The following is a 26640-nucleotide window of genomic DNA, read 5'->3' as shown; positions in this document are numbered from 1 at the left end:
TCTGCAATGGAAACAGCTGAGTTTGATTGAATCTTTGGTGTCAACCTACTGGAACCATGCTTTCTTAAACCAATCATCTTGGTAGACTCAATGTCTACAGAACTTATGTCGTTATAGTAAGAACGAATGTTCTTACTATAACGAGAAATGTGCGTCCAAACGGATCCATTTGTAAAAGACTCAACACGCTACTTCATATTCCAGGCCTATAAGTGGCGCTGTTTCTGCTACAGAAATTCACCAAAAACGGAGAAGAAGAGCATAGTCTTCAGTCACTCCCGATCATAACATGATAGACTATAATAACTTTCAGCACTGCTCATTTTATAAAGGCCGCCGCAAGAAAACGTGTCTTTATTTACATTGTACAGTCGTGGCCAAAAGTTTTGAGAATTACATAAATATTGGAAATTGGAAAAGTTGCTGCTTAAGTTTTTATAATAGCAATTTGCATATACTCCAGAATGTTATGAACAGTGATCAGATGAATTGCATAGTCCTTCTTTGCCATGAAAATTTCATTGTTGTCATTAAAGGACCTGCTGAGATCATTTCAGTAATCGTCTTGTTAACTCAGGTGAGAATGTTGACGAGCACAAGGCTGGAGATCATTATGTCAGGCTGATTGGGTTAGAATGGCAGACTTGACATGTTAAAAGGAGGGTGATGCTTGAAATCATTGTTCTTCCATTGTTAACCATGGTGACCTGCAAAGAAACGCGTGCAGCCATCATTGCGTTGCATAAAAATGGCTTCACAGGCAAGGATATTGTGGCTACTAAGATTGCACCTAAATCAACAATTTATAGGAGTATCAAGAACTTCAAGGAAAGAGGTTCAATTCTTGTTAAGAAGGCTTCAGGGCGTCCAAGAAAGTCCAGCAAGCGCCAGGATCGTCTCCTAAAGAGGATTCAGCTGCGGGATCGGAGTGCCACCAGTGCAGAGCTTGCTCAGGAATGGCAGCAGGCAGGTGTGAGCGCATCTGCACGCACAGTGAGGCGAAGACTTTTGGAAGATGGCCTGGTGTCAAGAAGGGCAGCAAAGAAGCCACTTCTCTCCACAAAAAACATCAGGGACAGATTGATCTTCTGCAGAAAGTATGGTGAATGGACTGCTGAGGACTGGGGCAAAGTCATATTCTCCGATGAAGCCTGTTTCCGATTGTTTGGGGCATCTGGAAAAAGGCTTGTCCGGAGAAGAAAAGGTGAGCGCTACCATCAGTCCTGTGTCATGCCAACAGTAAAGCATCCTGAGACCATTCATGTGTGGGGTTGCTTCTCATCCAAGGGAGTGGGCTCACTTACAATTTTGCCCAAAAACACAGCCATGAATAAAGAATGGTACCAAAACACCCTCCAACAGCAACTTCTTCCAACAATCCAACAACAGTTTGGTGAAGAACAATGCATTTTCCAGCACGATGGAGCACCGTGCCATAAGGCAAAAGTGATAACTAAGTGGCTCGAGGACCAAAACGTTGAAATTTTGGGTCCATGGCCTGGAAACTCCCCAGATCTTAATCCCATTGAGAACTTGTGGTCAATCCTCAAGAGGCGGGTGGACAAACAAAAACCCACTAATTCTGACAAACTCCAAGAAGTGATTATGAAAGAATGGGTTGCTATCAGTCAGGATTTGGCCCAGAAGTTGATTGAGAGCATGCCCAGTCGAATTGCAGAGGTCCTGAAAAAGAAGGGCCAACACTGCAAATACTGACTCTTTGCATAAATGTCATGTAATTGTCAATAAAAGCCTTTGAAACGTATAAAGTGCTTGTAATTATATTTCAGTACATCACAGAAACAACTGAAAAAAAGATCTAAAAGTAGTTTAGCAGCAAACTTTGTGAAAACTAATATTTGTGTCATTCTCAAAACTTTTGGCCACGACTGTATAATGTTCTGTTGGATTGCTTTTTATTTTGCAATTCTGTCTGCCATCGGACATGATTGCAGCACGCTAGTTAGCAGAGCAGTTAGCTCTAAAAGTTACTATAATCTGTTCAAGGAGTTGATAAGCAGACAGATTAGCTAGCTAGTTGATAAGTTGTCTACTTCCACTTTATAATCAGCTAACCATAGCAGCTAACGTTAACGTTACGTCCCTGCTAGAGCGTCAGCTACTTTAGCGATGTTTAACGTTAGCTACATAACGTTAGAGGTCGAGGGGTGTGGCGATGACATCATCGATATGCACGTATGCGGCTTCGCCATCCAAACGAAGCCAAAAGGGAGCCGTGTTCGAATTGTTTCACCCTGGGACCAGGTTTCAAAAAAAGCGCGTTTTCAGGCAGTGCGTTTACAAGATTCGTTTGGACAATCGACCCAAACGATGCAAAACGTGCGTTTGCATCAAAAAGCGTCTCCGTGTGGATGGCCCCTAAGTGTATCAACTGCTGACTGATGGGGAGTCCTAGGTTTTTAACCTCTGAAGGATCGTTCGCACCTTGAGGGTTTTTGAGCTTAAATGTGGCTCGTTAGTTCACCTGGCTGGAATGACTACTCGGAAATAGAACATGTGAGGGTGCTGCAAAGTGTGATTGGATCGCTGATCTCTGGTTTCAACCTACTGGAACCATGCTTTCTAAAACTAAGCATCTTGGTAGATTCAATGTCTACAGAAATAATGTTATATTTAGAAAACACTGTGATTAGAGTTTGAACTTGCACGGAGAAACCGCAGTGGATTTCAAGTCCAACGCTTTAACCACTCGGTCATTACAGCTGCTAAGCAAGTTCTTGTTTTACGCTTTACAGGCCCTTAGCCCTGACAGACTTAACTATAGTGCATACCAACAATGGACAAGAAGGAGCCCATCTCACAAGTACAGTTGACGAGCAAAGATTGATTTGCTTGGTTAGGCTTGGAGAGGGTAGTCCATTGAAGTCTTATTATTGGAAATTCCTGTTTTCTAAGGCCATATCTGCAAGATAAAACAACAGGTTCTCACACTCATCTCGTAAAATACGGACGCTTGGTCAGGTGCCTTTGTTGTTCTTATTGACGCTAAAAGTCTCCTTTAGCGCTATAAGTAAACGTACTTGGTCGTGACTATTGCCGTCCCTTTAGTGCTATAAGTAAACGTGCTTGGTCAGGACTATTGCCGTCCCTTTTGACGCAGTTATGTTAAGGAAAAGGTCATGGGTGGGCGTACGGTTCCGTGACACGCAGGAAGAATGGGATGGTTATGTTTAGGAAAGGGTCGTGGGTGGGCGTACGGTTCTGTGACACGCGGGAGGAAAATAAAAAGCGACTATAGCAAGCGGGATGCGAACCCCACTCTCCTGGGTGAAAGTCCTGTGTTTGTTTGACCCATCCACCACCCCAACCAACCGCCATAAGCGGAAATTCGCCCTTACATACTACTCGCTAAATCCTATCTAGCTGCTGCTCTCCCCAGTGCATTACACAAATACGCTGAAAGACGCCTTTTTCGTCACATCAGACGCTGACAGCCACTGTCCAGACGTCCTTATTTTACAAGTTCAGAATGAGAACGGGTTGGATAAAACACTTTAACAGATTTCAAAGCAACAAGTAGTAAAGGAAACTAAATTAAATCTAATTAAATGAGAAAATAATAAACCAAACACCTAGTACTATATTACACTTATCATTACTGATACCAAGGCTGTTGATAGAGAAATTATTCTAAAAAGTTTCCATATTTCTTTGCCCTTGAGGAAAGAAGATTAATTACGCTTAGCAAATTAGCTTATCCACAGCTGTCAAACCACACACACACACACACACACACACACACACACACACACACACACACACACACACACACATATACACACACACACACACACACACACACACACACACACACACTCACACACACACACACACACCGGACAGTGAGTGGGTGCTTCTCGCTTTCCCCCTGCCATGCTTAATTTCATTATTCTATTAAATAAGGTTCATTAACAGCGGCTGGCTGGAGAAACTTCAATTCTAAGGTTTGATAAATACAAGCACCTTGGAATATGAAGTAATCTTCCTGTTCTAATTTTTTCTCTGATCTTTTGTCTCTAGTCTCTCTTATCCAGTACATCATAGTCTTTTGGTTCCAAGTGATTGTTCTGTCAAGTATTAATCAGCATTTTTGCTATCAGTAATGCTTGACTAGATTTAGAAAATGAGGGGAAAGTAAAGTAAAAAATGTAGGTTTAAGCTGAAAAAATGTGAGCTTCTTCATTGTGTGCTTCAAGAAGAAAACTGTAATGGCTGAGTGGTTAAATTATTCAGATTGACAATCCTACTCAAAATACTATTAGTAACACTTATTTAACACTTGAGTTGCAACTGATGCTTATTATAACTATTAAAAAGAATCATTTTTACAGTCAATTCCATCCATGTAAATTAAATAAATGAATTCATAACGACAACAATCAAAACATCAACATGCCAATGACAAAGTGCACAGATCAACGGGTTGTGTTTAATGTAATAGCCTGATAGCTAAAGGAATAAAAGAATTTGCATAATGATTTGTTTTCTGTGCAGGCACATAATAGCGCTGGCTTAACGGCATAACTAAAAATTCACTAGAAAGTGCATGGTCAGGTTAAGTTATTATTTTTTTTCAGCTTTTCTAATCACTCATTTCTTCCACAGAGAGCTGAGGTCTTTCTGCTAGACTCCAGTGAGCTTGGAGCAGACCTTAATAATGTTTTTCAGACAGTTTTTGTCCTTCACAGACAACCCATTAAATCAGCACACAAATGAAAAAGTTAAAAGACTCTCGATAAAAGTTTGATAACAGAGTTTAGCTTCCTTAGCAAATTAATTATCTGCTGTCCCCGCTATACAGTCTGGACTTCACATCAGAAAGGATCTCCCTGCACAGGTTCACAGCGATGTATGACTTTAACAGTTGTCATATCTATGCAGACCCTTTCAAACTCTTAGTATTTGAAAATGACACTATTGCATTTAACTGTACTTATCCCTTCTTATCTGGCCTCAATAATCAGAATCAGAATCAGCTTCAAAGGGCAAGTAAGTGTGTGCACGTACAAGGAATTGTACTCTGTTGCTTTCAATGACGTGGAGTCAAATTACTTGTAGGTGTACACACTTACTTGTCCATTATTGTTGCATAAAGAACAGATAAAAATGGAAAAGTACAGTTGAATTCAATGCTGTTTTCTTGTCCTCTTAATCAAAGACAAAGACAAGGCCGCATAAAAATGAGGTCGATTCTGAGACGAGACCGAGACCTTCAAAAATTGGTCTCGAGGACAAGACCAATATGAGTACTACAACACTGGGTGTTACACTCACATTTAAATCCCTGCTTTCAGGAAATAATAAACTGTATATTATTACTTGTTATAATATAATAATAAAATTGTATTTTATAGCATATTCTGGTATGACACAACATCAATAAATAACCACAATTTCCAAATAGACAGAAACAATAAGCCGAACGCAGATCTTTGCTCCTTTTTATTTTTATTTGTAGTGGTGCAACATGACTGATAGATGTAAGTGTACTGTTTGCTGAGCAGTGCTCAAGTATCATCCCTTTTTAATTTTAATTTTTTTAATTTAAATTAACCAGAGCCCTTCATTTCACCTGCCATGTTACACAACAGCCGCTGCGATTTCATCTCTAAATTGCTGCACAAACCCATTTTTTTTTTGAAGATTCGCGTGGGAAGAAGCTTTCCGGTAGATTAAGCAAATAATTTGTCATCTTGCAACCTGGTTAACCTCTACTTAAATCAAGTGTAAAGTCTAATACTGCAATTCACAAATGGGTGTGAGTTAATGAAGTGCTACTTGAACGAGAGAGAGAGAGAGATTGTGTTTACGAGCGAGGGGGAGATAGAGCGAGAGGCGAATGATTAAGCGAAAATGACAGAAAGTGTGTGAAGGTGCGAGGGGCTCAGCCGATGTAACGCAAAGACAAACACAGTCATTGTCTTTTTTTTTCCTCCCAAAATAAATGGCCCCGTTAGCTGTGATGGCGCAGGTCATTAAAACACCTCCAACCTCCACCTGCCACGGCCGTCAGAAGCTCCAGATTCACATCATTACAGTCGCATCCCATCTAGCAGCTCTCGCTCGTATCAACCCACAGCTTAATGGCATCACACGCCTAATAGAACTGCAAGGTGCAAGGTTAATGCACAATGGCTTCGTGTGCATTCTTCATTATTCTAATTACTTTTAGTTTGCATTGCAGTGCCCTCCAGAATCGCTGGTCACCGGGGATGAAAAAAAAAAAATGGCAGTAAAATTACCCACCAGAAAAAAACAGTAAAGCAAGTAAAACTGAGATTATTTAATAACATTTAAAAAAAACAAAAAACAATATCACTGTTATACAGTTTCTGTGAGATTCATTTCAATGTGACGAGTAGTGCAATATCAGCTCAAAACACTCTTTTGTAATATTAGAATAATTTTAAGCTTAAAAACAATGAATTATTTATCCCAAAACGCTACAGAATGTGTCTGGAAACTTTTTCAAAGTGTCTTCAAATGGCTCATTATTTTAATGTTGATCCATTGTACTGTATGTTTTACTTGCAGCAGGCAGACATGAATATTTCACAACCAATAATATAATTGCCCACTGCAGCCCATATTTCTCTGTTTTTATGTCTGCATGTGGAGTATATTCTGCCCCACCGTGCACTGCTGAACCAAAGCTGCATGTTGAATGGTGGCAGGGCACCAGATAAATCTAACTGGGGATAAATGGGGCCAGTGGTTCAGGGGCCAACACGGATCAGCAGCTGATCTATTATTGTGTTGGAGCTGCGGGAGTTTCCTGAAGCCAAATCCCAAAATTAAAAGATGGGGTTTGAGTGTGGAGGAGGAAGGTACGGCCTGCACATAAAAAGAACGGAGACCAATGTTTGTAACACTTTATAATCTATAATAAATGGTAAATAGTTAATTAAAGCTTTAGTAACCAACTATTTTATATTATTGAACGTCCATTACATTCAAGCCATTGCTAAATGAGTTGATACAACGTTAACTAGAACTGCAAGCAGTTATGACGGGGTCCAAGCCTCCCTGGCGCAATTCTCCGGTGGCGAGGCAAATGTAAATTGCAAGGACTGTAGTAAATTGTGAAACGCATCTACCTTGATTATAGCGCCCCCTAATGGAAGATCTTCACCAAATTTGGCACAGAGCCTCAGAGCGGCATGCCAAACAAGCGTCTCAACTTTCATGTCAAGAGCATTTACTGTGGCCAAGAAATTGCAATTGCAAAACACTCTCTGTATTTCTCAGTATGGCTATGTTTAGAAAATGGTGTCATTTGCGTGCAGAAAATCGAGTGAAGATAATTAACTGTACCCTTTTTTTTTTAATCCTCGTGTCTCCTTGGTTACAAGTAACTGCGTGGAGGAGGGGTGGGGGTGAAGCGCGATCACCGAAGGCTTGTATCATGTGGATGCGCCGACAGTGTTGTTGTCGTCATTACTTAGAATTCCTCATTCTATAATGTTTAATAATAATAATTCTTGCTATAATTTATGTTTTTATGCCTCTTATTATTTGTGCACTGATAATATCTATCTAAATTATGTTTATAGATGCTTTACATTATTTATTAACCAAAGCCATCCAAATAATGTTTAGTCACAGCTTACAAACAATTTCGTAAAGGTTTACAAATGATGAGGTAATAATAATCAACCAATACTTCATATAATATATAAATACACACAATTATAGCATTACTAATAACTAAACATTAATATTCATAGCATTGGTTGTTACCAGTAAAATAAATATAAACTTTAACTAAATAAAGTTTAATTGATCCATGATGTTATTATAAAGTTTAACCCCAATGTTTTTCAAATCCTCTTGTCCTTTGTTATGTGTTTCCTAGTAAATGTTTGTGAAAATCTCCTAAATTATTTTGTTATGGAATATCTTCCACCAGTTTTCATCAATCATTAACTAGGGATGGATGTCTCTCGGACTTCTCACCTCTTCCTTTAATATAAGCTCTCTTTATTCTGAGAAGCCTAAAGCTAGATTGTGCACATACGATTCTCCAATACCCTTCAACATCCGACCATAACCTATGAACAACAGCTTTTTTTTTTTTAGATAACATCTAACTAAAGAAAAACTGGAGGGAAGTGAAAAAAAGACGTGGGTCAAGATGAATAACCAACACATTTGTCACACATTGTTATGTGTGACAAAATGTCATTATGGAACAAAGAACCAAAAGGTTATTTCTTATACACTTAACAGAAAAACATCAATCACACCAAAGACGGCGGTTTTTGTGAAACCCTCAAAGCATTCACCAAATCCGTTGAAATCTAATGGAAAAACGATTGTGCTTGATTCAAAAACTGTGTGCCTGGGTTAATAAGACAAAGCTTTAAGCCCCTGGACGCTTCCTGTCTGAAACCTTCCGTCCTTATCACAGACACCTTTCAATTACCCCGGTTGGCTCTGAGCCGCCTTTTCTATTTGTTTTCACTTCCATCCATTTAAGTGGGAACTCTAATGGCCCTCCCGGCCTCACACATTACGTTTGCACTATCGCCATGAACGTGTTTACCGCAGTCCATTTCATTACTTTTTTTATGGTTGGGAGTGAATATAAAACCATGCAGTATAAGCATTCAGAATGGTGAATGTAATTGGGCTCATTTCACAAACCAAAAAATGTCCGAGATGAGTTGTATTTTTTTATATAAAAAAGACATATAGTGAAATAAAGCATCTTTCTGTGTGTGATATATATGATTCGGGGTCATGCTCTGGAGAAAACCAACAATATGATCCTGTTTTTCAGAACGAGTCAACATGCTGTCAACCCTCATCGGCCCCATAAGACACTGGGATACTGGAGCATCATCAGCTGAGGATGCCGACAGTTTAAGTACATATTTTTCCTCTTTCCACTTTAAAAATGTTTTGGTTTCTGCCAATAAAACTGATGTTTTCCATGTTCTGCTACCACAGATTAGTAAGATACCTCAGCAGCCAAGTAACAAACAATTTATTATTATGTGTATTATGTTGATTTTGGTGCATAACATTTACCTCATTTCATCTTTTTTTTACTTTACAAAACACCCATATAGCAGTGTCTGTCTGTCGGTTGGTCCACCACTTTGGTACAGACCGAAATATCTCAACAACTGTTAGATGGATTGCCATGAAATGTTGTACAAAAGTTCATGACCCCCAGAGGATGAATCCTACTGACTTTGTTGATCACTTGAATGTTCCTCTAGTGCAGCGGTTCTCAAAGTGGTGGGGAATAGAGACGTGACAGGTGGGGTGTGCCAAACGGGAGGAAATTTTCCTTTTTATGCCTTTATATCTTTATCTGGACATCCCAACTGTCCCGGAAGTTCTGGGAGTCTCCCGCATATTGATAGCGGCTCCTTGATGCCCACAAATGAGAGCCAATCTCCCAGAATCTGGAGCAAGACCGCGCACTAGACTAGAGAGTGACTGCGCGCATGTGTGTGTGTTTGTGTGACTATAAATGCAGTGCGTGTGAGAGCAAACCGTCCTTATAGCTGTGTGTTGCCGCTTATTAGACCGATCATCCCCGGGGGCGACACCAAGTGTAACAGATATATATGTGTATATATCTATGTTTCGCGCCGATGGGTAGCAGGCTAGTGTGGGCAATAACACAACATGGATAAATATGTTACACAGACCTCAAAAGTTGTCGAGCCAGCGCCAGCAGAGAGACACAAACCAGATGGGCCTAATCAACCAAAAAGCCAACCGAAAAGAAAATATGATGAAGGGTATCTTGCTCTTGGATTCAGCGGTGGTGGGGGCAGAGGAGAGACCGATGTGTGTTCTGTGTCTTAATCCGCTAGCAGCAGACAGTATGAGACCCAACAAATTAAGAAGACACCTAGAGACCACACATCCCAGTCACGTCAATAAGCCACTTGATTTCTTTCAAAGAAAACTGGCAGAATGCCGTCAACAGGAGACTCGCATGGTAAAAGCTGCATCAGTAAACAGTAAAGCACAGATGGCTTCATATAGAGTGGCATACAGAATTGCATAATGCAAAAAACCACACACAATTGCAGAGCAGCTCATTCTCCCCGCTGCTCTAGACATGGTGTCAGTTATGCTTGACGAGACAAGTGCAGCAAAATTAAAAGCTCTCCCCCTGTCAAGCGACACAGTTGCGAGACATAGATGCAACATTTCAAGTGATCTTGAGGAACAACTCATAGAAAAATTAAAAGACAGTCGTTTTGCATTACAAGTGGACGAAGCTACTGACAGCAATAAAGACTGCTTGTTCAAAAAGTTTGAGAACCACTGCTCTAGTGCCACCATAAAGTGAAACTAACACAAAGTCTAAAGTTAGTTTCCACCAGTGAACATTTGACTAATTGTTAAATTTAGACCAATTTGCGCTGTTGGGGAATGATCGTTTAAATAAGAAATCCATGTTTCCAAACAAAAGGTCGTAGGCGAGAAATGTAATTACTGACCGAGTGTGTGTATACGCAGATTCACGGTAACCTGGTTACTTACAGTAAGTGCATGTAAACACACTTAATGTGTCCAATACTTTGGTTTATGACCAAATTTCTGCAAAACTAATGACATTCCCATCCTGTGCTTTGTGTTTTGCGGAAATGTTAGCATGCTACACGCTAAACTAAGATGATAAACATGCTGATGTTAGCATTTAGCGCACAGGACAGTCTCAGAAGGGCCGCTGACATGGCTGTAGACTCGTGTTACTTACATGTAGTCCTACTAACAAAATGCATTGGGATTCTAACAAAAGAACCACATTTTTCCTTCATGTTTTGTTCACCGTCATGATTTTGATCTGCCAACAGGTACAAGCAGTTTGGAGGTGAAAGAGAACGAAGATGATAAAAGCCAGGTGGACTGTGACCTACTACGGAAGTATCATCCGTCAACCTTTTGCACAAACTTCCCCAAACGCGGACCAAGAGCTCTGAAGAGGAAACAGCCACTGGCGGATGGGAAAGACCATCTGCTCTACCAAAGCCACTTGACTTGTAAGAGAGCAGCCTGGGCTGTCGCTCAGAAGAACGCGCTGGTGCAGCTGAACGAGCTACGACCCGGTCTGCGGTATGAGATCATGTCAAAGACTGGCCCACTGCATGCTCCAGTGTTTTCTGTGGGCGTGGAGGTAAATGGTTTCCACTTCGAGGGCAGAGGACCAACAAAAAAGCAGGCCAAGATGAGGGCTGCGGAACTGGCTCTCCGCTCGTTCATCCAGTTCCCAAACGCCTCCCAGGCTCACGCCTCCATGGGGAACTTCACCAGCACTCCTGCAGATTTTACAGCAGATAAACTGGACATCCCTGACGCATTCCTTAAAGAGTTTGAGCCATCGCTGTTTGAAAACTGTGATCTCCTGCACTGCAACACAGCAAAAAATGAGGTTTTCTACAGCATTTACAACCACAGACGACTTGTCCGACTCACACTGGACTTCTTCTCAACCAATCCAAAAAGACGAGCCCTTAGCAGCTCACTTCTAGGGCGCCTCAGCCCAGTGGCGCTGCTCAATGAGTTGCGACCAGGACTCAGGTACATGTGCCTGACGGAGAGGATTCATGGCAGACCAATGAGGAGATTTGTTATGGTGGTGAGGGTGGAGGGGAGGGTTTTTGAAGGGTGTGGCTACAGTAAAAGACTGGCCAAGGCTCAGGCGGCAGCAGCCGCCCTGCAGTCCATTTACAACGTAACTCTGGGACCGGAGAGGAAGGTGATGGGCCTCCACGGCAGCAAAGCCAAACATCAGCTACCTCAGGTGAGTAGGTCAGAATTCCCTTTACTACACCACAGTATTTAGATTTAAAGATGTCTTTTTGATTAACAAAAACAAGACATTTGCCAAACTTGAAAATCACTTCAATACATTTTCCTCAAAGATGGTTTTCTGTCATTTTAGGTAGTTCTGATCACGCTGATGTTTGTTCAAGTGTTCATTTTTCTGATCAGTTTGGTTTTTATTCGTTTTTTGATGCTACAAAAACGGGGAGAAACATTGTAATTGACAGCTGGGATTGGTTGGCCCAGTGCGGACCATGGCTCCACCCCCCAAATCACTACTGCACAGACATAATATTTCGGGGTGTCACGATTTTCATTCAAAAACGAAAATCGATCGAAATGAGCTTTCAATTTCAATCATCGAGATCAAAAGCAGGTGCGCTTCTCCCAGTATTTTTTTTCTCTCTCCACCCCCACCTACTCGCATGTGCGAAAAACAAACAACAACAACAACAACAACACACGACAGTGTAGCTCACCAGCCAATAACATGCAGCTAGCCACACAGCGTAACCTTACTTATGTAAACAATCAACAAACGATAAAGTGAGCAGGTTCAACGGGACTTTATGGTGCATTCAGGTACACCTCTTAAACTCATGGTGCATTCATGCATACATCGTACACTCTGAGAAAATCAAACTGTCAAACAAAACAAAACGCATACAGAAAAACCTGGAAAATAGACATAATAAACAGTTTTTCAGAAGTATTGTATTGTATAATGTGTAGAGAAATGTCTGGTCAGCATTTTACACAGAGTATAGAGAGAGGAGACAGACTCAGTGTATCCGTATATGCCCTTCTTATCGTTAAAGGCAGATTTATCTTACTTGGAAACATCAGTTGTGACACTGAATTGGCCCTTCATCTCTTTAGCGTTCGCCAGTCTTCTAAATGGTCTGGATAAATGGGTCTGAGGTGCGCCGTATGCTACCAAATGGAGTGTGCCTTACATCAGCATGGCCATCATGTCCTGAGGTCTAAGAGCTGGATGGTGTCCTGTATGCATCGTCTGCAGCATCTAAACAACTTCATTATGTCTCTGAGCATCAGAGAATTGTCCTTGACGTCTTTTTGCTGTCGTGCTTAATGAATACAAGAAGATTTGTCTGAGATCAGCTCAGCTCAGCTGAAGAGCACCGTCCAAATGTGCAAAGGAATGTAGATATTTTATTAAACCCTGGGGAGATTTAAAGCGAGACAGGAGTATGCAATGGTACATTTTGGAGGAAAAAAAGCTTTTATATGCTCTAAATTTGAACAAAAGCTTTAGGCTGGCACACCAAAAACGTAACAATTTGCAAAAAGCTTCCCTTCCTTCTCTTTGTGTAGCAGATGATTTATTTTTGCAGCTTCTCCGACTGATCATTTAGCATCATCTCCCCTTCAATATGAACTGTCTGTCAGGCGGCGTGACGCATTAATGAACATTATTACAGCACATTAGGGATGAAGGAGGAGCGGCAGCAGACCGAGGAGACGGAGGTGGAGCGGGAAGGCGGTGTGAAGAGCATAATAATCTGACAGATAATTGTTTAACACACTCATTACACACGACCTTGTGCCACTGTCATCCAGAAAATGTTGAGCCAGAGAATTTCGCTTCCCGAAAAAATAAAACACCTGCTTTTACAAAATGAGACGAGACATTTAAGAAACAGATAGTTATAGACACTGAGGTCAGGTCTTGGTAATATTTTGGGAGTTTGGGGCGGTTAAAAACATGAAGAGTTTCAATGTTACACATACTGTATGTTGGACCTCATAAAGGTGGGTGTGTGCCGAAAACTACAAAGTCTAGTTCATCATCACATACCCATTTAACAAACATGAATTATTTGCGGCTACGACTGAACTCAATTCAGACTGTCAAATATTTCATCTGCTTTCTCCAAACCTAAGGAAAGAGACTGATGAACTGAGCAGCCTTTTTAAGTTATTCAGCCTTTCTAAGTTATTCAAATATTCAGCAGACAAGTTAAGAGCATTTAGCACAATTGATATTTGTGACCAAGTATTTTGCAGCTGTGATGGCCGAGTGGTTAAGGCGTTGGACTCGAAATCCAATGGGGTTTCCCCGCGCAGGTTCAAACCCTGCTCACAGCGGTTTCTATCATTAATAACACTCTAGATGCTTGCGTTTGGATAACATGGTTCCCGTAGCTTAGTAGGCCTCAGTTTTAGAATTGGTTGTTGTGCACAGAGATTCTTCCAAACTATCGTAATAGTGCGCCAATGACCAAAAACAGAAATAATATGTGTGCCAGTTCTTGCCTTCAGCAGTTGTTACAGGTACACGTGGATCCTTCCACACCAACGGCATCAGTATGCTATTAACAAAGTTTTTTTTCTGTCAAGTCATGTCAGAGCTTGAGGCTTCAGGAGTGTAAACCAAAAACCTGTTTTTCAGCTGTGATGGCCAAGTGGTTAAGGCGTTGGACTTGAAATCCAATGGGGTTTCCCCGCGCAGGTTCAAACCCTGCTCACAGTGATTTCTATCATCAACAATAAAAACATGGTTTCAGTAGCTTAAAACCAAACATCCAATAAAACTTGACTGTAGTCACTGCAGCACTGGTAAATCTTTGTATGCTTTGTAAATAAGTTTGACACTATGGCCAGAGCAGTCACTTATGATGACATCCCTTCCCAGGCAAGACATTCACAGGCATTCACACTTTATCACTTGACTGACTGTTACGTTAGCTGAGAGTTGGCAACGCTTCTTACACTCTACGTTACGTTACACACTTTCACTGGCAATCTGGATGCAACTGCTGCTGAAAGCTAGCCTACATAATTCAAGTTAAGATTTAGCTTCGCTAGGTTTTAAATATATCTTTGTCCCATAGATATATTACATATAAGACAGGCCGCAAACTGTCAATCACATCATAGCCATGCCCTAAAACACCTCCTGCTTTATCATCGATTTTAAAATCAACGAGACTATTATTCAAAAAATTAACATCATTCTGTGTTGCAGAAGACTTAAAACTAGCGATTGAGACCATCAACTCATTATGAAAATGTTTACTGAGGTAATAAATCAAGTGAGAAGTGGGTCCCTTTCTCATAGACTTCTACAGAACCCGAACTCCTTTTGCAACTGCACCTGTCGCCCCCTGCTGGAATTCAGATAGAATGCAGGTTTAAGGCACTTCCGCATTTGTAGTACTTCGCCGAACCGGATGCTTTGTCCATTAATGAGAGTTAGAGAACATCTTCAAGAATAGCTTCTTCACAGTAAAGGCAATAAAGTGTGTGCTTATAGTGTAAGTCATCTGTTAAAGTTAAAGGTTTCTGACAATGAAGTATGGGCTTACAGAGTAGGCCTCGATTTTAGAGTTGGTTGTCGTGCAAAGAGATTCTTCCAAACTACCATAATAGAGCAACAATGACCAAAAACAGAAATAATGTGTGTGTGCCAGTTCTTGCCCTCAGCAGTTGTTACAGGTATGGATCCTTCCAGACCAAGGGCATCAGTATGCTATTAACAAAATTATTTTCAAATAATTTCTGTCAAATCTGTCAGGGCTCGGGGCTTCAGGAGTCTAAACCAAGAACGTGTTTTTCAGCTGTGATGGCCGAGTGGTTAAGGCGTTGGACTTGAAATCCAATGGGGTTTCCCCGCGCAGGTTCAAACCCTGCTCACAGCGAACAATAGTCTGCCAAGATTCTTGGATTTATAAAATAAAGCAGACTCAACAGATTTATATAAATATTGTAGGCCTACATGTTGAGAAATAACCTTTCTGCTAGACTTCCTTGCAGTACGTTATCACACATCCCTGGACAGTGCGATTATAGTTTATGCTTAAACATGCCTGCATCGCATGTGACATAATCTATATGTTGATTCAGTTGTGAGAGAAGCGGTGATACTTAAGTGAGGATGAATGAGGACCTGAGAAATCAGGTCACAGCAGGGTTGTTTCAGAGTCAATGCCTGAGATGAGAAGATCTAATTGTGGTTGGAATGGCAATATTTTTTATTTCTCATCCATTGTGGTTAAGTGGTTAAGGCATTAGACTTGAAATCCAATGGGGTTTCCTCACACAGGTTCAAACTCTGCTCACAGCAAATTCAGCCCAAAACAACGTTCAGTTTGTAAAGCAGCCAACAGTGTGTGAAGGGCTCTCAATGGTTGTTAAGACTATTTTAAAGCGGTATATAAATGCCGTCCATATGATATTTAGATATGATCTTGTCAAAGGCACCCCTGGTTCTCCTCTTATTAATTCTCCACACTTATTTGTGATGCTCCTCTTGGCACTTCGTAGCAACTAACTGTAACTCCCCCCAAAAAGAATGACAGCCAAAAAATATAATTAGACATATTTTGACAAGTAGCAATATTACAGCTCTTCCTCTGCAGACTGGGGGAGTTTAGAATGAGAAAACTCTCTGCCATCACTGACAGACTGTCAGAGATTCTCTAATGTGGTCCAGGCGAATGTCACAGCTGTTGGTGCATCCCTGCAGACAAAGAATTCGGTGTGTCGACACAGAAGTCACAATGTCCTCAGGTTTAAATATAGGTTTAACAGACTATAGCACGCAGATTAACCAACTTTTTACGTAAAATGTAGAAACAAGGGCTGTCAAATCAGTTGAAACATTTAATCACGATTAATTTCAAATAAATTGCAAATTTTTTATCTGCTCTAAATTAACTTTAAAAGAGATGTTTTGTAAGTTTTTAATGCTCAAATGGTATTTGGAACTCGACGTACTCCGGTATAGCAATAATTAGTTTTTAGTAGATAGAGCTAACTAACATGGCAAAATAAAGAAAGAATAAAAGAAGTAAGACAGACAATAATAAACGGTGAGGCAAAATCGCTAACCAACCATAGTCAGAATATTAATGAATAATCCTGAATAAGCTTATGTAAAATTCAGATAAGGGATGAGAATGAGACGTTCAATATGCATCTTCCACTCTTTAAACACTGTCTCCTCCATTTCTTTTTCTGCAGTTCTTCGCAGAGGCGATTTTCCACCTGGTGAGAGAGAAATACTCAGAGCTGACAGACGGCTGTTTCTCTACCTCCTCACAAGCCCGCCACAAGGTCCTGGCAGGCATTGTAATGACCAGAGGTGAGTGGTGGAGACACAACGGTCAAAACTCGGATGTGACAGGATGAGGGTGAGGGGGAATTTTGTCGGGATCATACTACACAACATCACCCTGATAAATGAATGATTATGTTACTCGGTAACTTCTGGGATGTGTTAATAAATAATGTTAGTAATTGGGCAATTGCTATCGCCAAACCCAACCAGACTCCATTTAAATTAACAGTATTTTTTTATCATTGTAAAACACACTTCATTCAAAGTCGACAGAAACAAAATCAATCTCAAAATCAATCAAAAAGCCGTCTTGGTTCGTTTTCCCACTGTTCCAACAATCACCACTCTGGTTTGGTTGAAATAAACCATTAATTCACCCATTTACATGTGAAAATATGCTGGCTCTATACATGCTAAAAGTATTGTTTATTTTAATGGAGTCTGGTGGGTTTTGCGATAGATATTCCGGGGATATTTTTATGTAAAACAAAAATTATCTTACTTTTTTTTTTTTTTAATGGTCTATCTCTGTAGGGATCGTTTCCATAACGCTGTCAGACACATAATAATTTGAGCACTTTTAATGGCAAAAACAGCACTTTTAGTGGACGTAAATTGAAGGTGCGCAATTGCCCTATAACTTACATTGTAGCTTGTTTCGCCGCTGCCGAGTCCCGACTGAAGCAGTTTTGGTCAATACTGGACCAACTTTAAAAGATTGTTGTTCCCATCAGTTACTTAGGCACAAAAACATGGGAATGGGAAAGAATAGGGTCCAGGTTGAAAAATACCAAAGTTACCCTTAAAAGAGTAAAATACCGTGTAGTCTGATCCAAGTTTAACAAAGTTCAGGTATTATATTGAAAAAAATACCAAAATATTTCAAACAATATCCAGTCTTCTGACTCTGAATCTTCGCTTCGCTTTAAAAACGGGGATGAAAAATGAAATTCGTCATTTTAAGCAGTCAGAACAGTTCAGGAGCATCCGAGTCTCTCTTACATGAAGATGTGCAAAACAAACAAACGAGATACCTCAAATTACCCTGCGGATCAGACAGTCGTCTTTACCGTCCTGTGAGTCTCTGATGAGGCCAGATTGCAGCACAACAGCATGTTTTTGAGGCGTTGGAGTGATTGTTTAGTCATACACTTTTCATCAGCCCGTCTCAGCCAGTTAGCGTTCTGGATATGACGGGACGGCGAGGCGGAGGAGAGCAAAGAGGAAATGTCATTTAGGTAAATAGGTAATTACAACTATACTTGCCTGAATGTTCAATATAAATTCTCTTACTCCTGCTCCTCACAGCGGGTTTTTGTGACAAACTTAAACTGCTTTGTGCCGCCATAAGCAGAACGTATGTTCCTCTGTCCTCTTTGGCATGATCTGGCATTTGTTAAATGCGCTGCCACTCAAAAAATCTGACCTACCATCATCATCATATCGTAAACAAGAAGCAAGAAGGAGCCTTTTGTTGCCACGCCGCTGTCTGTAATCTCTTTCTTCTTTTTCTGTGACTCTTCAAGTCAAACCATAAGGATATAGGTCGTTTTTTTTTCCTACCATCTAATAAGACCTACAGGAGCATTTTCTGTCGTCATATCTAAACCAGAGAACGTAACGGTCGCGGTTTTAGACACAGCATTAACGTTGTGAAACGGTCCCAGTTTCGGCAAAAAAAATACTAAGTGAAGTTTAGAGAAAGCTCGTGGTTTGGTTCAAATCAGAAGTTACTTCTCTCTCTATGTCACTTTACTTCTAGTCTATATCCACGACCTTCCACTTCCAGGATTGCTCCATTGCCGCCGGAAGTCCGTTACCTTCCGCTTTCTTTGTGTTGTAATTCTAAACTCCGGTGGATTTATGAGGACTATGGTTAACTGCTCCTCAGATCTCTGCAGGGCAAATCCAGACAGCTAGCTAGACTATCTGTCCAATCTGAGTTTTCTGTTGCACGACTAAAACAACTTTTGAACGAGCATGTTCCATCAAAACAAGTTCCTTCACGAGGCTATTTTGCAGCGGCACCGTGGCTCCGTCCAGCACTTAGCACCTCCCATGACGATTGTGACTGGTTTAAAAAAATGGCAATAAAACAGAATGCTGTGTGGACTCGCCAGACCCTCCTCCGCAGCGCTGTGGAGGAAGGTCTGGCAATGGCGACGCCCCTATAAACATAAATAGAAGTCGTTATTGCTGCTTGAACAAACGACTTATGTGGACATTTTTTCGAAGGGGAGGGCCATCTTCATTTGGGTTGGACTTTTCCCACATCCTCCGTTTCTTTTCCAGGATTTGACCTCAGATCAGCGCAGGTTGTGTCTCTGGCTACGGGGACTAAGTGTCTGGACTCAGACAACGTGAGTGACCACGGCGGTACGCTCAGCGACTGCCACGCTGAAGTCGTAAGCCGGAGGGCGCTGGTTCGATTCCTGTATGCTCAGCTGGAGCTGCTGCTCCGGTAAGATCCTCAGCCCAGAACTTGAAATAAGTATTTTGTTTTTCTTTGTGGAGAATTTGCCTTCAGGGTAATTAAACAGCTTTAATTTAGAGTACAAGGCTTGCATAATTCTGTATTTTCTCTTATTGTCCACACTTCCCAAATCTCTAACTTCCCTACGCCGTCTGTGAATCTCAGCTCCGAGCACATTAGGAGCAGATTAGCTGAGTTACATTAATTTATAACTAAGGTTCTTACTCTAACTTTCATTTAAGTCACAACAACTTAATGTCACAGAGAACGAAATGGGGTTTTCTTAAATATTTTAGGGTCCCAATACCCACAGTGAAAGGCACAGTTTCATACTGTTTCATACCTTGTCTGTTGTTGGTCTTGTTTCTTTCACCCTGTCTCTGTCTTATGTTGAACTTCTCGGTGTCTTTCCTCTTTGAAGTAAGCCAGCAGACAGTGAGGAACAATCGATCTTCGTACCAAATAAAGGCGGCGGTGGCTTCCGACTGCAGGATGGCGTCCTCTTCCACATGTACGTCAGCTCATCGCCGTGTGGAGACGCTCGACTCAACTGTCCCTATGAGACCACAGCTGCATGTGAGACCAACACATTTAGACGATGGTGATGATAAATGATACTGACTCATGTTGTTTTGTCTGTCAAATATGTCAAGAAATCTAACATTTCTGCTTCTGTAGATCTAGATGCACATTTGCACCTTGTTTTTTGTATTATTATCAATTTTTTCTTTGTTGTGGACACATTTACCTTTAATAATCTATTTGTTCTACAGCTATTTAGATTCTGTTCTCAGCTGCTGCACAAACCACTAACCTCAGACAGTTTCATTATTTTTTCAAAGGACAAATCCATCACAAAACACTTTAGCCCTGTGAAAACATTAATTAATTAAGAAAAAGCAGAACTTCTAGCTTCATTTCCTCTTCTTGTAGATGACTGAATAAAATGCCATCCACGTCAACATATTTTCAGCAGCTCCTTTATGCATCAAAAGAGTTAAAAAACATAGAATCCATCTTCTCAGCAGAAGAAGAGTCATAGGAAATAATATAGCTACAGGACAGTTTTGGGTGTGAATGAAGAAGAGCTTTGTAAAAATAACATTCACAACCAGTCTGTGAAAATCCTGAGCATTCTGGGTAATGTAGGAACAAAAGTAGGTACTAATATTCCCGCCAAAGATCTTTGAAAAGGTATTTTGTGGTGTGTTCAAGTACAACTTTATGGCCAAGACACAGGCGACATGAGAAGACGTTGAGCCGACGAAACCCAACTCTGGTGACGCCTCACATCTAGTTCTCTGCCGTCTGCTTTATGCGTCAGCCCTTAAGGCTACGTTCACACCGCAAGTCTCGATGCTTAATTCAGATTTTTTGCTCAGATCCGATTTTTTTGGCTGTTCACATGACCTTTTAAAATGTGGCCTATATCAGATTCCAGTGTGAACTGTTTGCGGTTTCGAACAGACCCGCATGCGCAAAAGAACAATGACATTGACATCAGACGCAGCACGCTGTTGCACTAAAGTTAGGGAGGTTATGGAGGAAGTAAGCATTTTTCGCTTTTATTTCAAAATGTTTGTGTAATGGCAGTCGTAACATTAATGAGCATCGTTAAGCTAACTCCTGCTGGCGCATAACTGTGACAAATGTCGATGTGGATTGACGTAAAAGTCACATCAAATCCGCCTTAGTTGTTCACACTGCGGCCGCATTGAAAAAAATCAGATCTGGGTCTGATTCAGGACCACATATGGAAGTGGTCTAAACCTGATTTCAAAAAATCAGATTTGGACTAGATTTGAGTGTTCACACTACTTCTGAAGAAGTCTGACCTGTTCACTTCAAAAAAATCTGATTTGGGCCACTTTTGCCTGCAGTCAAGTCTCCATCTTCTATTACTTCTGATGTCAGATCCCAGCAGGAGGTTCCACTGTCACCTCAGGGTGAAGGTGGACGGAGGCGAGGGGACGCTGCCCATCACAGCGCCAATGGCCAATATGAACTGGACCGGTGTGGCGCAGGGCAAACCTCCCGTCACCATGTCCTGCACTGACAAGATGGCAAAGTGAGTTTATAATCAGGCCTGGAAGGTGTGTTCTAATATTTAATAAAATACGTTGGAATTTCAGTTGACAGCGTAATAAAATGTGCATGTATTATTTACAAAAAAAAGTTGTAATACTTTTTATTTTAAAGGATAATTTGTTTGTCACAACTTGTGTCTTGGTTTTGTAGTTTTATAATTTATACCAATTATGACTGATATAAACTGTTGTAAACATCCATCACAGATTATAAATGACTTTAACCTTGACCTATCATACTTACTGTACAGTTTCCTTGTGCTATGAGGGATTATTACCAACATTTTAGTTACGATCACTTTAAGTTCCACCTCTGAATAAAGTGGTTTACAAGCCAACAGATAATCTGGATAAACTGTTGGGTTTGTTTATAACCTGACTCTTCTGACCAGATCTAATTGTTCCCAAATATATTCACTCAGTTCGTACAGCAGAGTAACAGCTTGCTGCAGCCTAGACAGTCAACATTAATGAGACCTGAGTGAAAATCTTCTCAGCTGAAAAGCTGTCAAACCACCGTCATACTGCAACTTTGCTCGGTTTAAAAAAAAGTGTTTGTCTCAACAGGTGGAGCGTTGTGGGCCTTCAGGGGGCCCTCCTGTCTCACCTGGTGGAGCCAGTTTACCTGCACAGCCTGACGGTGGGGACGCTCAACCACACGGGTCACCTGAGCCGGGCCATGGCACGGCGCCTCACACCCGTCAAGAATCTGCTCTTCCCGTACCGACGACAGCAACTGCTGCTCGGCTGTAGGTCCAAAGGTTTTACACACCAAGTATTAATGCTGTATAGTGGAGCTGCTCAGTGGCCAGCAGATCAGACTGTGGTTGTACTGGGCAGCTTCCAGGTAGGAATGTGTAACTGTATGAATGTGACAGGTCGTCATTGCAAATGAGAAGTTGTTCTCAATCGACTTACCTGGATAAATAAAGGTTAAAAAAAAAAAATAAAATAAAATAAAATGCTCCTCAGTTCAATTTCATTCACTCAGTCTGGTACGTCTGATGTGATACACAGAAAGTTTGTTTCAATTGAGATGAAAAAAAGAAAGAATTGCACGAGATATTTCAAATACTTTATGTACATTTTTCTGTACTTTAACTTAAGTAAAAATGTACTTGTAATGGAGTATTTTTACATTGGGTTATTGTGGCTATGTGAGACTCTACTTAGGCAGTGTGGTGCTTTGTGCATAATGCAAACATGCTGATGTTAAGCTGTTATTATGTTTAGCATGTTTATCATCTTAGTTTGGTGAGTTAGCATGCTAACATTAATACAGCTGAGGCTGATTATAATGTCATTAGTTTTGCAGGTAATTGGTCGTAAACCAAAACATTTTGACCTGATGAGGCGGCGAGATGAAAAGCCAGAGGATCACCAAACTTATTACAATTAATCCTGAGGGGAACATGAATGAGTGAAATTTCATGGCAATCCACCAAATAGTTGTCACCTATCTGTTCTCACCCCTTTCTTTTTCTCTCTGCACAGGTCTGAACAGCAGCGAGGTTCGGCCGACAGGGAAGGCGCCAAACGTCAGCATGAACTGGAGCTGTGGTGACGGAGGCCTGGAGGAGATCAGCACCTCCACAGGAAGGAGGAAGGACTCAGGGACGCCGTCACAGCTCTGCAAGCGCTCCATGTTCGCACGCTGGCAGAGGCTGCAGCAGCAGGTGGGTCCGAGACACTCAGAGACTGGAAACACTGAACCTCCTCAGGAGGAAGGGAGGTTGGCAGAAAAGTGGTTGGTTTACTTAAGTAAGGTTTGCAGGACTTTACTTGTAGTGTATCATTTTCACATTGTGGTATTATTACCCACAAATCTCACTTTTTAATAAGTGTATTTAGATTATTACGTTATAACAGCGAAGCATGTTTCTGTCTTACTTTCTCAGTTTAATGCTGCAGACACCACTCCAGGGACATATTCTGCTGCCAAGATGGCTGCCGGACGCTACCAAAGGGCGATGCAGCAGTTTACCAGCGCTCTGCAGGGTGGGGGGCTGGGATCATGGCTCAGAAAACCTCCAGAACTAGGTCACTTCAACGTCAATGTGTGAAAAACTGTTTAAAGCTGAATATGGAGGGTTAGAGTGAAATTCATGTATGGTTTTCTTTGAGTGAATGAGGTACCAAGAATGTGACACTAGAAAGAGCAGAAAGTTGGTAACTTTATCTCTATTTATCTCACATGAGCAATGATTAACTAGCTAGCTAACTAACTAACTTGCTAGCTGCAAGCTTAAACCTTAACCATGTCACTGTAGCCACTTAGCTTACTAGCTAGCTCACTGGAGTAAAATTGAAGATATTTTCTGTAAGTTTAACTAAGCAATATACAGTGTTTGGGTAAAATTTAACAAATCGCAATAGTGTCCTCACTTATAAGATCTAAATCCCATTTTGGTCCTCACAAACACTATAATACAGAAGCGCATACACACAAAAAACTTGTTTTTGTTACTTAGGAGGACATTGCATTGACTTATATCAATGAAAGCTCAATGAATATATTGGAGACTTACCCTAACCTTAACCATAACCACTACATGACTAACTTCGCCATATAATCTAAACTTAACCAAAAACCTAACATTTAAATGGTTTACCTTGAGGGGACCAGGTTTTTGTCAACCATGGCGAGTCCCCACAGTGTAATGGTGTGTGTCCATTGTCAGCGTCATTTCTCCGCTTCCTATTCATCTCTATGGGAGCAGCCGTGCAATGCATTCTGGTAGCGTTGCGTGGACTTTGGAGAAGCGGGGCGTCGAGTCACCCGGTCCTCATTTGCATAAAGTTGAATCCAGCCAACTTTATGCAAATGAGGAGCGGCCGCCTCTCAAAAGCTGACGGAAATCTTTTAAACTCAGATTTGTCGATCTGAAATGAAGACAGATTCAGCAACTGCATGGCCTATTTTTCGCTTAAAATGTTTTCAGAAACATGTTTCGGTGAACTATTTTCGTAAAATAAGAGCGTGTACAGAACAAGCCGCTATTATGGTCAGTTTTGAAATCCTGGAGCACACAGACCCACGTGACGCGTTCGTCCAATCAGCTGCAGCCATCGCAGTTGTAGGAGGGTGTCAACTGTTTTCTTTGCTTGTCAGCGGTCAGCATAGACTGTTAATATTAGTCTATGGAGCTCAGTGAAGAGAAACTGGTGGCGAGCCCACTAGCGTGCAATGCTGGGAAGGGGGGGCGATCCCATCAGTGAAAACATCATTATCACAGAAGCCTGTCTGAATACACTCACCGGACGGCAGCTAGCAGCTAACGGCTATCAGCTAGCAGGGCAAGCTAGCTATCAACAGGACTGAGACAGGGACCAGGGTAGGTGAATTTAAACAATGTCTGAGTTGAAAACGCATCTTGTTGACACGTAAGGGCCCTGTTCATGTGGCACAGACATATTAATTGCATTTTGTGTCTGTTAAGAGCCACAAAGGCACTCTAAAACTTGAAGTCGGGCAGACTCTGTGATTTAATGAGGTCCGTGAAAACGGAGGGAGAACGAATTAAGGGTCGGTATCCAATCCTGCTATCTCCAACTTCTCCAAATACTGCTCTTTGTGAGCACCTACCAGATGCCCTACCTCGACCGATAACGGCACGACAACTTGTTGTTCAATAGAAGAAACCATATAAAGCCACAAATAGTTTATTTAGTGTTATGTATTTCAAACTGATTGAAACTATGAAACTTTCCGCTCGTCCACTACTGTTTAGCCTGTGCTTCCGCCGTCCGTCATGGCGCCGTCACGTGGTCGTGTGACGTGTTTGCAAAGGGTCAATATGGACACCCACCATAACTGTGTGAGCAGATTTATCTCCCCTTCACAACAGCTTCTGGTTTCTTTTAATACTGAACTCAAATTTTAATTTTGTTCTTGTTTGTGTTTGTGTACTTTTCCAAAATTTGTGTTCTATTGTTTCAGTAATGTATCTTTGATGCAACTGTATGTCTCACCTGTTCAATTATGTTAGTTCTTCACCCTTAATTTTTTTTAAACCGTTTTGGGGAGTGCCAGTGTATGAGGCTCAAGAGTGAAGGCATGCCGCCCCCTAGAGGATATTGTGTGCATTACAAGATGGAGAGTCCAGGTTTTACTGACATGAAATGAAATTCTTTTTGTTTCCCTTTATTTCCTGCCCTCTAGATTTCTTCCAATTATCTCTTTAAATGATTAATGTAATTACAAATACCCCAAAGGCTCTTATTTCTCTGAAAAATGTTATTCCCGTGTAGTCAGTGTCTCCTGGTGTTTATTTACAGTTTTCTGAGGTAAGGAATGTAAAGGAGTACTTCTACTGAAAGGTACGGATGGTGTGGAATGCTATGTAAACTTTTATTATTAGGTGTGCAGAACGTGTGTAGTCTATATTGGTCATGACTATTTTTAATCACTGGGAATAAATTATCCTACTTGTGTTAGTTCGTGTTTGTTTCACTTCAGAGTCAAAGCTCAAAATCTGTTGCTCAGGTATGTAAAAATGGTCACTTACAGGAGCGCTTCACATTGTCCAAAAAATACTTCATATAATTGATAAGCTGAGGTACTCTTAGGATCTTCATTTTGGGCCTTGTGCTCCTGACGTGCACAAAAACATTCTTTAATTACTATGATGTGACTTGTGTGCAAACGCAAGCGTAAGACATGATAGCATCCCCAGTTTTAGACAGTGGAGGTTACTGGATGTTTACTTACGTCCAAAACGTAGATATATAATTTTAAATAATGTCCTAATAGTATTGCGACAAATCTCTATTTGAAAGAAATGAGTTGCTTTTAAAAAGCAACTTTTAAGAATTCTAATTCAATTTCTGATTTTAAAAAGACGTTAGGATCGGAATAGTCAATTTCAATTCTTCTAATGCATCTTTTAAATAAAAAAACTTAAGCCTGCAACAATGGCACTTTGGGGGCAGTGGAAACAAGCTGCAAACAACATTTAGACATCTTAAGTTGATATGATGAACTTGTTACCAAACTGTTTTACTGCTTATTTACACATCCAGCAGCAACATGATGATTTATTAGGAGTCTTTGTGTCTGTGTCCACCTGATGAATGTATGTCAAATATTCTCTTTTAGCTCTGTTTTTGGTCGCTACCAACTTCTGAGAAAAATATCTGAACGCTTTGCAAAGAGAATTAAACAACCCAAAAAAAACTCA

General features: G+C 40.9%; 1 protein-coding gene and 3 non-coding genes across 4 annotated transcripts in view; all 4 read left to right on the top strand.

The window, feature by feature from the left end:
* LOC116043951 (double-stranded RNA-specific editase B2) overlaps window positions 1–24206 on the top strand; it is a 64778-nt gene extending 40572 nt beyond the window's left edge. Inside the window, exons 2-10 of the mRNA XM_031290985.2 lie at window positions 8804–8890; window positions 10848–11794; window positions 16804–16924; window positions 19193–19361; window positions 19795–19949; window positions 21288–21441; window positions 22028–22209; window positions 22955–23136; window positions 23359–24206. Coding sequence (XP_031146845.2) covers window positions 8804–8890; window positions 10848–11794; window positions 16804–16924; window positions 19193–19361; window positions 19795–19949; window positions 21288–21441; window positions 22028–22209; window positions 22955–23136; window positions 23359–23523 — 2162 coding nt within the window. The 3' untranslated portion in view covers window positions 23524–24206. The remainder of the gene's footprint in view (window positions 1–8803; window positions 8891–10847; window positions 11795–16803; window positions 16925–19192; window positions 19362–19794; window positions 19950–21287; window positions 21442–22027; window positions 22210–22954; window positions 23137–23358) is intronic.
* trnas-cga lies at window positions 13845–13926 on the top strand. Its single transcript has one exon. It is a non-coding gene; the product is annotated as a tRNA-Ser (tRNA).
* trnas-uga lies at window positions 14230–14311 on the top strand. Its single transcript has one exon. It is a non-coding gene; the product is annotated as a tRNA-Ser (tRNA).
* trnas-uga lies at window positions 15398–15479 on the top strand. The gene has a single exon. It is a non-coding gene; the product is annotated as a tRNA-Ser (tRNA).
* Window positions 24207–26640: the final 2434 nt, after the last annotated feature.

Source organism: Sander lucioperca, chromosome 9, assembly GCF_008315115.2.
Source record: "Sander lucioperca isolate FBNREF2018 chromosome 9, SLUC_FBN_1.2, whole genome shotgun sequence".
NCBI classification, from domain to species: Eukaryota; Metazoa; Chordata; class Actinopteri; order Perciformes; family Percidae; genus Sander; species Sander lucioperca.
Note: the sequence above shows the minus strand (reverse complement) of the source record. Positions and strands in the feature narration are given on the sequence as shown.